Below are 12,906 nucleotides of genomic sequence, written 5' to 3'. Positions count from 1 at the left end.
GCTTTGCAGACATTTCCCAGTTTCTTCCAAGGTGTAGCAGGGCAAGGGGGTGGGACTAGCAGACTGTACAAAGTATTTTCCTTACAAAAATATTTCAGGGTCATAGAATCTTTTAAAATCCACACCTGATATCATGGCATCAGTGTGGTTCTTTTTTGCTGGCTCTCTTGCATAGTTTGTAGTTCTTCATTTACATTCAGGAGATAACATGTAAGATTACAGAATGTTTCTTTGCCCTGGTTGTTAGTGTCTTAGGCAATGCTCTCACTGATAACAGAGAAAGTGGGATGTATAATATTTTTAAAAAGCATTCTGCTATCTCAACCATGCTTCTTAATAGCATGTTAATGGCAACATCAGTTCACTGTGAACAACAAAGTTAATTTTAAACTTCTTGAAATGTATGCTCAGCATGTGCTAGTTGTTGCTTTAAATAAAAACAAAGTATTTGTTTTCAATCCTTGTTCCAAATCTTAAAATTGTTCCGCTAAAAAAGTACTGGGGAGCATATAATTTTGGGATTTTGATAGGCTATCAGACCTCGTTATTGTTCTTACGGTCTTTGTAACAGTGTTGTAATAGTATCTTGTGAGTTTTAAAATAATTTTATCTTGAAGAGGGGTTTTTTAATTTCAGATGTCAGTTGCTTGAGCACGAGTTCGAATCATGATGCTTTTGCTTCTTAGGAATCTTTCTGGAAATCTGTTTTCTACACTTACACAGGGAACATTTGATCATCTTGGTTCACTAAAGTCTCTGTAAGTACTTACATCTACTGTGTCTAATCTTAATTTACATCATCATTTGTGTTCCTAACAAAAACCATTTCACATACTTGCTTGTACTACATTTCTGCATTTTTACTTTTAAGCCTCTTTAACTTTAAGCCTCTTTATCTGAATAAGCACATAGGAAATGTATGTACAGATATTTGTGTGTTTATATAACTTCCTTCAAAAGTTGCTCAATATTTGGTAACTTAATTCTGAGAGAACAAAGCTGTAACTGCATCTGGGCTTCCAAAAGCTTTATTCTGTATGCATCATTTATTACTTTATATTTAATAAATACAGTGTTCCACACCTTTTTTACAGAGGAAACAAATACTTTTAAGAAAGATCTTAATCCTTTAGAACAGTATAATTTTGTTGCATAGAATGGTGTGTACATCTCAACCTCATGTTACTTTTCTCTCATTTAATTTCATGAGTTGTAGTCTTGTGTAAGGAAGACAGTAAATGAAAAAAGTTACCAGTGCTGATGATTAGCTTGCATTTTTCCCTGATACTCATGACAGTTGGCTCACTGTACTGGGACTTTGTCAAGAGCTCTGACTTTTGGCTTTGACACTGAGTTTCTTGTTTATAAAGGCAAATATTTCTTTCCCTCCTTCAGCTTCTTTTAATTGTTCATAAGTTGTTATTCCTGTTATTTTATTTGTGTACAGAAAGGTTGCTGTCCAAGAACATCACAGGTCTGACAAGAGCCTGGGTATAACTGTTGCTATTAAAAATGTGTGTCTGGAGGAATTCCTGTGAACAAAGACCAAATGGAGTTTCACAGGAATGTTGATTTAGTGTTTGAAGTGTTCTGTCTGTGGTGTTGTGTTATCCTCTAGATATTTGCAAAAAGAAAAAGAAATTACGTTTTCACTAGAAATAAAAAACAGTATAGACAAAGCCATATGGTTTGATACATTTTTAACTGTTTCTAAACAGATAAAATATTTATACTCTTTTTTTAATTTAGCTGACTGCATCAGACACCTGTAGGGATATTTGGTGGGTTTTTTAGTAGAAAGTATTAAATTGTACAGAGAAGACTTTAAGAATCAGTGAAAAAGACTTATGATTTTTTTATAAAGCAGAATAAAACTGTCATTAAAATCATGTGAATAGTGGTTCTGAAAAGAGAAATATGTAAAAGACTGTATTTTTGTTGATTTTATTGTTAAAGCATTTGATTGTTAAAATGAAGTAATGAAATGTGTTCTTAACTTATGTTGATGCATATTCAAGCAATTCCTTGTTAATGCTCAATTAAATACTTGAACTTACTCTATGAAAGAAATTACTAGAAAACCTTTCATGCACAGATGTTGCTCATATTTATGGAGAATATTCCTTTTCTTGGGGAGTGTGTACTTTTGTTCTTAGACCACAGTTTGCAGACTTGTATATGTATGTAGGATCAGGCTGCTGGACTCTGTGTGTGTGACATAGGCATCGCACAGCTGTTGTTGTCAAGCTTTCAGACCTTTGAGTGTTGCATTTTGTCACTGTGAGCACTTATTTTGTGTTGCAGAGAATTTCAGACTGATTATCTTCTTTGTGATTGCAACATACTGTGGATGCATCAGTGGTTAAAGGAAAGAAATATAACTGTACGTGAAACTAAATGTGCATATCCCAAGTCACTTCAGTCACAGATGGTGACTGGTGTTAAGCAGGAGCTTCTAACCTGCGGTAAGCACTCCGGACAATGGATACTTGTTTTCTAACATATTCCATATTCTGTTAATATCAGTGAACAAACTTTGTTTCCCTGAAATCCAGCACTTACGTGATAGTGGTAATACTGATTCTTTTTCAAGGGGTGAATCTTTAGTGGTGATTCAGTGGTGTTTGCTTTGGAAATAAATAAATTGGTGATTGTGGATGTTAGTTTGTAGAACCTAAGGATGCGTAGCACTCTGTGGAGATAAACTCCTTTTTCCTGGTAAGCCATGTTTTTCAGGGGTTTTTACCCAAACTTCACAAGAGGAGTCGGAAATTGAAAATTTTGTTCCAAAGCCTAGCTATCCAACTTAAGATGTGTAAATTATTCCGAGCCCAAATTTCTGAAGTTTAAAGGTCTTGCTTATATGACTTAGTTTTCTACATGATGATTCTGCTGTTGATTAGCCTTTTTGTTTTGATGAAACAATGACCAACTTGCTGAACTTCTTTAGAGTTACTGTCAAAATAATAAAGCATGTATTTTGACTTTGAAATCTTAATAGTGAGAAATTACAAAGAAATAAAATGCATACATGTATTTTTCATTCAAGTTTATATTCTTCATTCTTTTGGATGTGGGGTAGCAAAAGATTTTTTGAAGTGTATTACCTTAAAGGAAGAAGAATATGATGAGAATTTGTGGTTTTCAATATCCAATGTGTGAAAGATAGCTTTTATATCAATCTTGCACTCAGTGTATTTTTCTCCTCTTTTGAAAATTATATATATGACAGATTCTTGCTATTAATTGTTCATTTTATTTCTTGAATTCTAGAACCACCACTTGAATTACCATCTTTCTATATGACTCCATCTCACCGTCAGGTTGTGTTTGAAGGAGATAGCCTACCCTTTCAGTGTATGGCTTCATATATTGATCAAGACATGCAAGTCTTGTGGTATCAGGATGGAAAGATAGTGGAAACTGATGAGTCCCAGGGTATTTTTGTTGAAAAAAACATGATTCATAACTGCTCACTGATTGCAAGGTGAATCCATAAAAACTTATTTTACACTAATTTTCTGCTCTGGTTTAGTGACTCTTTCCATAACCAGTAAGGCCCTCTTATATCTTTGCTGGGTGAACATATGTAGACAGAAATATCCCAATTAGGGAAGTAGTCTTTTAACTTCACACATCTCTTAAATTGCCTTGATTTGCTCACCTTTGCTAACTGCCAAGTTTGAGGAGGGAGGTCTAGTGATTTGATTAGTCAAACCCACCTGCTTACAACAGGATTAGCTAGAGCAAGTTACCCAAGAGACTGTTGCAGGAGAACATTGCAATTATGGAAAAAAAGGTATTTAAGTGAACTGCTTATGGATTTTTCGTGTTCCTTTTGAACACACCATAGTTGGTAATATTGAAGATCTCCAGCAGAGATCTGTAAGTATAATTTATTTTGCCTGCAGCAGATTTTTGACTCATTCAGCATTTACAAAGTGTTATATATCCTGTAGTTGTATTAGTAAGTTAGGACTTCTAAACTTTATCACAAATTATGCATTTGGGAAGTTATTTTAGTTTGGCCTTTCTGGAACAACTAGAAAAAATTTGCGCTGGAGAGCAATGATAATAACAGGTGGGGAATTTGGACTTCTTTCTGAAGTCAAGGAACTTTTTCACATGGCTGTTCTTTTGCTTTCCTACCTTGGCAAAAATGAAAGCTAGAAGTATAATAAATATTTCTGTGTGAATTACAGTACATGGATTCATAGATAGCTTTGGTTTTGTAAGATCGCTCACAGTTGTATGTAATTGGTTATTTCTTCCATTGTCTTTCTGTACTTTATTCATCTTTTGGTAAAAGTTTATATAAATTTTATTGCAAGACTTTTGGGTTTTATTTGTTTCTTTTATCTTCTCAGTGCACTGACAATCTCAAACATTCAGGCTGGCTCCACAGGAAACTGGGGTTGCCATGTACAAACCAGACGTGGGAATAACACAAGGACAGTAGACATTGTGGTGTTAGAAAGTTCTGCGCAGTACTGCCCTCCAGAGAGGGTTGTGAACAATAAAGGGGACTTCAGGTGTGTAACTTTTTTTTTTTTTTTTTTTAACTAAGTATTAGTATTATGCTTTAAAGGCACCTATGTGGATATTCGTAAATGATGTGTAGTAGATTATTAACTGTACTAAATTAGTATGTGTTGGAAGAAGTGCCCACAACTATACCATGGAATGTTAGACTTGGAGCCTGTTAGTTCACATGTTTGAAAGAGATCACAAAATCACAGAATCCCAAGGGTTGGAAGGGACCTCAAAACATCATCTAGTCCAATCCCCCTGCAAGAGCAGGGTAACCTAGAGTACATCACACAGGAACTTGTCCAGCTGGGCCCTGAATATCTCCAACGCAGGAGACTCCACAACCCCCGTGGGCAACCTGTTCCAGTGCTCTGTCACTCTCACAGTAAAGAAGTTTTTCCTGATGTTCACATGGAACCTCCTATGCTCCAGTTTACACCCATTGCCCCTTGTCCTATCACTGGACATCACTGAGAAAAACCTAGCTCCATCATCCTGACACTCACCCTTTACATATTTGTAAACATTGATAAGGTCACCCCTCAGTCTCCTCTTCTCCAAACTAAAGAGACTCAGCTCCCTCAGCCTCTCCTCATAAGGGAGATGTTCCACTCCCTTAATCATCTTTGTGGCTCTGCGCTGGACTCTTTCAAGCAATTCCCTGTCCTTCTTGAACTGAGGGGCCCAGAACTGGACACAATATTCCAGATGCGGCCTCACCAAGGCAGAGTAAAAGGGGAGGAGAACCTCTCTTGACCTACTAACTACCCCCTTTCTAATGCACCCTAGGATGCCATTGGCCTTCTTGGCCACAAGGGCACATTGCTGGCTCATGGTCATCCTGCCATCCACCAGGACCCCCAGGTCCCTTTCCCCTTCACTACTTTCCAGCAGGTCAACCCCCAACCTGTACTGGTACATGGGGTTGTTCTTCCCCAGATGCAAGACTCTACACTTGCCTTTGTTGAATTTCATCAAGTTTCTCCCCGCCCAACTCTCCAGCCTGTCCAGGTCTCACTGAATGGCAACACAGCCTTCAGGTGTGTCAGCCACTCCTCCCAGTATGGAAAGTAATCTTCCCAGATGGAAAGTAAGTGACAATATTTGAAATATATAAATGAAATTATTGGAATAGAGTAAAACTTTTTGGATGACCTGTAAGCTAGAGTTGGACTGCGTACTGACCGGGGCTTTCCATCAGATTATCATTCTGTTTTTAAAACCCTCCTGCTCCTGTATGACAAAATCGCTATATAAGAAATGAGTTCTCTCTATATATATATTTTATAAAAATTATGTATGTGTATATATATATGCAAACACATAAATACACACAAGATATTCTCCACATACACACACCTTATGAATATTAGAATAAATAAGATGAATGGTGCTTCTTTTAATGATTTTTGAGACTGTAGTGGTAGCTCTGATGTTCCATTATGTTTATCTTTTGTTCTTACCTCTTCACCTGTTTTCCCTTTTCTGATCTTTTTGCTGCTGGTCACTCTAACAACACGTTACTCCTGGAGGTGCCAGCTGTAACAGATAGCTTCTGTATAGATTCTCTATCTGTAAGGTAATTCCCTTTATAACTACTCTGTTGTACCTCCCTGCAATAGCTCCTACTGAGAATTAGTGTATGTCATAACATATGTTTTCACTACGATCTGTAGGATTTCTTAATGTTGTAATAACTGCTTTTACACACATTTATTTTCACTTTCCTTATGCTGCTTGACTATGTTGATCTTCTGCTTGATCTTCTGTTTACAGCTACAAACTTCCTTTCCTTGTGTACACTAGAGTTTGTTAAAGTTGCCTTATTTCTATACAGCTAGTCTAAGAGCGTAAATCTTTTATCTCAAGAAATTAAAAGTAAGTTAAAGCACGTTGCTGGTACATAGATTTTGAGGGAGAGAAGACAAGCTTTCAAGTGCTGAAGGCCTTCTCCAGTTATAGCAAGAATTCAGGTAAAGTCCTGAGCAAGAGCATTTGTTGAGTTCATCTTTTTTATGTTTATCAGTTGGACAATTTGGGAAGGGTAGCCGAATATGTGGAACTATTAGTAAGGGAAGTAGTGTTAAGGTAACCTGCTGCACAGAGACAATTTGGAGCTACCGAAGAACTTCCCTTTCACATTGTAAGGAATTATTTGTATAAAAAACTTCGTGCATATCCTCTTTTTACACTGTGGTGGTTTCAATTGCAGGGATGAGCATTATCTTAGAAAATGAGAACTTCCTGTGTAAGACAAAAGGTGAAGAAAGTCAAACAGATGCATGCTGTATTCATCAAAGAACACATCTATTTAAATCACTTATGCTTTTTTTTTATGATACAAGTGTGAATTGCTCTTCTTTGAATTTGCCATTGGAGGTGAAAACAGATGGTAAAGGCTTATTTCAAAGTGTTTTCCATTAAATTAACCTATGCTGTTCAGTGACTGTTCAGTGTAATAGGATTTACCCCCTCTGGAATTCAGTAGAAAGAAATAAGATTTCAGGAAATGTTCAGTGTATGAAAAAGTTCACTGTGTCTGGGTTTACTGTAACAGACTTCCATTTGTAGTTTAGGTAGTGTAATAATAAAGAGTAATTTTTCACCTTTGAGACCATATGGAAATAAGGCTTTGACTAGTGAGAAAATGGTTCTGAGCAGATGGCTGCAAATGATCCTAGGTGAATTTGATTTTATAGCTTTTTAGTTGGAACTGGTTAGTCATTTTAGCTTGGTAGCTGTTTCAAAACTGACATCTAGATTTTTATCCCTTCAGAGAGGGGATAGCAAAGTGTGGCAAAGGTGGATGCTTGTCTTCAATGTCTTTGGCAGTAATAGTAGTTTAGCATGAATTTACAAAGATTAGGCAAAAACTGTCTTCATCATGGAACCAATATAAAAAAAAAAAAAGTATTAAATCTTACTCAGATAATATCCCTGATATTACAATCCATGATTAAATTGAAAATGAAGCTTGCATGTTAAAATGTAACCTAATGCTTCTATTTGAGTAAATCCTCCAACTGTTGTGTTTAGAATAATTTTGTGCTGGTAGTTGATAGAAAACTTTCTTAAATATAAGACTTACCCTTTTGAAAACTATTACTCACTGGATGTAATTAATCCTAGAACTGTAAGTGTCATGCTGAATTTAGAGAATTTCTAAGGTATAATAAGAAAAAAATATTAGACTACCTGTAAGCTAATGAAATGATGACATAAAAGCTCATTGTGACTGCAAGTATTGTTGATTTAAATAAATTAATGTTTTCAAAATGGAATGAATATGCGTGCAGAAAAGGATTCTTTCATAATTTCATGGTCTAGTTTTTTTTTTTCCTGAAATGAAATTACAGTACTTAAATGTAAATGAACCATCTTTTTTCTGCACAGCTGTCTACTCTCATGTACATGTGATAAATTTTGAGCACCTAATTCTAAATGGCAGTGAAATAAGAGTGTTAATACAGTCCAAATTTGCACTTCTCCTAGCAGTTACGTAAACTGCGAAAGACATTCCAGTTTAAGCTCATAAGAAATTGAGAATACAGCCAAACTGAAGTAGCCTTTGTTTGAATAATGAGAATTTCGTGTCATTAGTCACCTTTTTGAGCCGTGCTGGAGGAATGTCCTTTCTGGCTTCGTGGAAAGTGGAGAGTTCCTCATTAGCTCATCTCATACAAGTATTGGGAGGAAACAATTCATGGCTGGGAATGACTCAGGTTAACGTTCACTTAGCAAAAATAAAGAGTAAGGGAAGTGTGAATGTAGTTGCAGCTGGAATCAGTTCCTCTGTCTCATTCACCACTGGGCTGCAAAGAAACTTGTAACTCCATAAGGTGTATTGTGAATGGGAGAGGAAAGAGGGTGAGGGACACTTCCCCACAAAGCACTTCTGTTGGTGACATTGCATATGTTGTTTTTGTGATGTTAGATTATAGCAGAAAGATGGGAGTTTTAAACTTTCCACCTTTTAGATATAGATTAGTGGGAAGCTTTCTGAAACATAAGACAAATAATACATGAGTTTTATTAGTTAAGTCTTTCTGTAGATATCTTTTATAAATGTAGTACAGACTGTGACTGGCATTGCTAATATACTTTTGAGAAGGTTGTGGTAAAAGATAAAATGCTGTGTAGAGAGATAAATGAAAAGTAAATGCAGTAGACATAAAATCACAGTAACAGAAGGGGAAGAGGTGGATTAAAAATAGGGAAAGTGGTAGAAAGAGCCAGGAGAGAAGGCAAATAATATTGTGATAATCTAATAACCTTTGAAGTAGTGTTCAACACTGAAACTCTCCCTTTTTCCATTTGATGGCTAACAAAGTTCCAGAAGATATATATAGAAATTATACTCATTTAAAAATACAGTAATTAAAGCTCTCCTGCAAGCCATGTTTCTTCTTTAAGTTCTGGTGTTCCACTCTGTTTTTTAGTTTTCTAATATTTTAGCACTAGGTGTGACCAGTGAGTGCCATTTTTCTGTGAAAATATTTATCTTGGTGGCTGTGTCATATAACATCTGTCGGTACCACAGAGTTTAAACTATTCTAAGGCCATGTGGCCATGTGGAAAATGGAGCTAACTTGCTCAGTTTCTGTTTTGGCAATGTTATTTAGATTTTAATTTCCTGAGATGGAACGTTCTTCTAGGCAGTTACTCCGTCCTTCTGGAAATACAGATATTTTGTTTATCTTTTTTTTTCTTTCAAATATAGATATATTTTGAGCATATCTTAACTTAGTGATAGTAGTGACTAAATGGCCACTTACTAAAATGCAGTACAGATACAAAAAGCAAACTTTAAATCACAGCCTAATCTAATGGAATTTTTTGTTTGACCATTTCAGTTTTTGGAGATAACTGCTTTGTGCAAAGCCCTTTGAAAGACTTAAAACTGAGAAAAAGTATGTTAGCTCTTAAGACTGTTCAAGGAATTTGACTTAATTAGGGTACAGAAAGTCTGGTACAATCAAATGAAGCTCTGTTTTGCTGTCAGTTTTAGTTAAACCTTGTATGTTGGGTTGTTGTATTTGAGATGCAGGGGCAGGCAGACTGGCTGGCATTCCTTCTAGAATGGCATTGCTTGTCCCTGTCCTTATCTGTTCTCAGCACTGAAGCTTGATTCAGGCATGGTTGCTTTCTTATTCCTAAGTTTCCTTTAAATCGGTTCTGATCTAATGAGTGATCAGTGCACTAAAGCTGTATTGCAGCTTAATTTTCTGTATTTATTCTTTAATTCATTTCTATCTCCGCATATATTTATACTGATAAAATATGCGGTAAAATTACAGAGGAGGAAGTTGAGAGACTCAGAAGTTTTCTTAAAAAGTGCTTAGTTCCACATGCCTCCCGTGAAAGGAATTCTCTTCTACTCTTAACATTATGACCACTTTCTTTTCCCATTGATTATTATTTGGTATCATGTCAGGTTGCAAAATTGATCAAAGTCATAGTACTACTGCTGCTCTTAAATACTATAAATGTAGTCTGCTGTTCATATCTGCAGTTTAGTTTTGATATGAATGCTGTTGTTTGAAAGTTACATTGATGCACATGAACAGAACAAGTAGAAAGCTTGCAGGGCTTTTACTATGTGTTTAACTGGTTTTATAGTGTTAATATGGAATTTTTCATGAAGTAGGCAAGGTTTCTTATAAAAAAGTGAACTATTTTTAGTAATTCTATAAGCACCTTCTCTCCACCTGCAAGCTCATAAAAAAATTAAAAAAAGCATGCTAGCATTAGAACTCATTTTGTTAATAGTACACAAATATGAACAGCTTGAAAATACTGAACATGAGCCAAGGTGGCCCTTTAAATACTTTAGAGATGCTTAGTTTTGAGTGTCTCATTATTTTCTTTATTTCATGTTGTGGTGCTTAATCCTTTTATTTACTTGTCATGTAAATTTATCTATTTTTTTTTTTTTTATGCTTTTGCCTCCCCAGGTGGCCTAGAACATTGGCAGGCATCACAGCATACCTGCTGTGTACACGGTATTCTGCTGGCAGTGGGATATATCCTGGCAACTCACAAGATGAGAGAAGAGCCTGGCGCAGATGTGACAGGGGAGGGTACTGGGCCGAAGAGGACTACTCCAGGTGCCAGTATGCAAATGATGTGACTCGAGTTCTTTATATGTTCAATCAGGTAATTTTTGCATTTCTAGAAAATCAAATTCTTTAATGAAAATAAAAACTCTGAAGTCTGTTTCTCAGAGGTTTTTTTTAAGCTGGTAATGCTGGTGTTGTAGGTAAATTCTGATGACCACAACACTAGAATTTGTAGGGTTATCTTAAGAGCTTGGTTTAATATCTGTTTTGAGTACCCCCAGATTGAAAGTGCAAGGAAAATTTTATTCTTTGGTGTACTTGTGTAAAGCATAGGAGAATGGTACTTGCCATGGTTGGTTTTGTCAACTGTGTGCCCTGTCCTGGTCACATGCTATAAAGAAATAAGGCAGGCTGAAGTTGTAAGGTAGAACAGCTATTTCCATTATAATAACAGAGAGTAGTCAAACTCTGCCTCTGTTGCTATAAACCTCTAATAGACTCGGTGTGGGCAATGAGAGTTAACTAATGAAAGTAGAATTAACTAGGTACTGTAATCTGGTAGTACTTACCAGAATACAAGAGGGTATTCTCAATTTTAAATGTAGGTATGAAACAAAATTTCTTGTCTCCAAATTCCTTTTGAGGCTTATGTCTAGTTAACTCATACTTTCACAAATGCTTTTCTACAATGATGTATCCAGCCTTATATGTATAGGTGCTGTATTGTATAATACTCCACAAAGTTTTGAGCCTCTGGTTTAAGCTTGATGTTTTCCACTGCGTATTGTCAGACCACTAGCATCAGTGCAGCTCGGGAAACTACAGAGATGTGAGAATGTTTTTTGGTATGGTGTGTCTTGTGTTTTTTTGGGTTTGGGTTTTTTGGGGTTTTGTTGTGGTTTGGGTTTTTTGTTTGTTTATTTGGTTTGGTTTGTTTGTTTTTTACTAATACAGCTGTGCCACTTGAGTTGATGTTGGTAACACTGCCCATGTTTAACATAAGCTCTGGTTCTTGTCTGATCTCAGGGTAGGATTACTGCGTGTGATCAGGGTATGAGTTCACATACTTTTAGAGAAAACTTCACACTGTATCAGAAGCGCCATATGCCCTGACTGAGACAATCTGGATCTGAACTGATATTTGCGCTTGGATGTCTCTGATTTATACATGTAGTGAGGTCTTGACATCTAGTGGCTTGGGCTATATCTAGTTTGAGGCAAAAGCATTGTACTGCATATTGTGTAGATAGGTTGTTGCTGACTTGCTTCCTCTGTATTCAGTTACTTACTAATGCAGGCATAGTTTTTTATCTTCATGCTCTGATTCCCTGAAGACCAATGAGCAGTGGTGTAAGGAAGGTCGAAAGTATGGGAGAGAGGGGGAAAGGGAAAGGACTAACTGTTTTGGTCCAAGACAAATTTAGGGATTGACATAACTGTTCTCTGCTGCTTTACATTCCAGGCACTAGAGGTGCATGCTGTGGCTTGGTCACAAGAAACATATTTGAAGGGCTGAGATGGAGGGTGGTAGTGCAAAATGACTGATTAGCAGGTGGGAGATGATGCTGGGCATCCCTTTATAGGAGACTGCAAGAGCTGAGTGTTTGCTTATTGAGAACTTTGCTGCTGCTGGTTTGCTTTTTTCTCACCTGGTAATTTTATCGGCAGGGCATATAACTTCTCCTGGCTATGTACTGTAGAGTTGGAACTGCTCAAGAGCCTGGATTACTTCAGTCTGGCTTAACTGCTTTTCTTTAGCCAGCGTTTATCAGGTTGTGAAAGAATGTTGCCAACTTAAAAAGTTTAATATGTGAGGGTCAGATCAGTATCTTCAGAAAGAGCTGAAGTATAATTTCCATGTGTGAAGTAGTCAAAAATACATGCACACAATGGTGCTACACTGAAATGTAGGTTTAATTTTTGTTTTTAAGGAAGAAGTGGCATGTTTCTGTTTTAGTTGTTTTTATTCATTAGACCCTTCCTCTTTTTACATGTAGTATGCCTAGAATTTTTAACAGTATTCTGCAGAGAAATCTATTGTCTCTTTGAGACTAATAATCAATGTAGTAGTATTATAAGCACCTTTAACACCTTTGAACACAAAGGTAGTTGAGCTGTTCTGAAAATTAGAACTCTGCCAAGTAATTTAAATGAAATTGAGGTCTAAGTTTAAAATAGAGTGAAACCTTTGTAGCAGTTATGCAAGAACACTTACATTTCACTGTTCTTGTTTGTGTATCATGCAGATAAAGTTTTAGGTGAAAAGAAATTCATGTTTAAAAAAAAGTTCAAAGAAATTATACAGAATATCTGAATA

At 36.2% G+C, this 12,906-nt stretch overlaps 1 protein-coding gene across 1 annotated transcript in view; it reads left to right on the top strand.

Annotated features, from left to right (window-relative positions):
• The window catches only part of ADGRA3 (adhesion G protein-coupled receptor A3), a gene marked incomplete at both ends in the record, with an annotated part of 61,205 nt that overhangs the window by 28,993 nt on the left and 19,306 nt on the right, over window positions 1-12,906 (top strand). The window contains 5 exons of the mRNA XM_080639145.1: window positions 687-758; window positions 2,305-2,465; window positions 3,274-3,487; window positions 4,368-4,532; window positions 10,485-10,686. Of these exons, the coding sequence (XP_080495271.1) occupies window positions 687-758; window positions 2,305-2,465; window positions 3,274-3,487; window positions 4,368-4,532; window positions 10,485-10,686 (814 nt within the window). The remainder of the gene's footprint in view (window positions 1-686; window positions 759-2,304; window positions 2,466-3,273; window positions 3,488-4,367; window positions 4,533-10,484; window positions 10,687-12,906) is intronic.

This window comes from Psittacula echo (genome assembly GCF_963264785.1).
Source record: "Psittacula echo genome assembly, chromosome: 1".
Classification (NCBI taxonomy): Eukaryota; Metazoa; Chordata; class Aves; order Psittaciformes; family Psittacidae; genus Psittacula; species Psittacula echo.
Note: the sequence above shows the minus strand (reverse complement) of the source record. Positions and strands in the feature narration are given on the sequence as shown.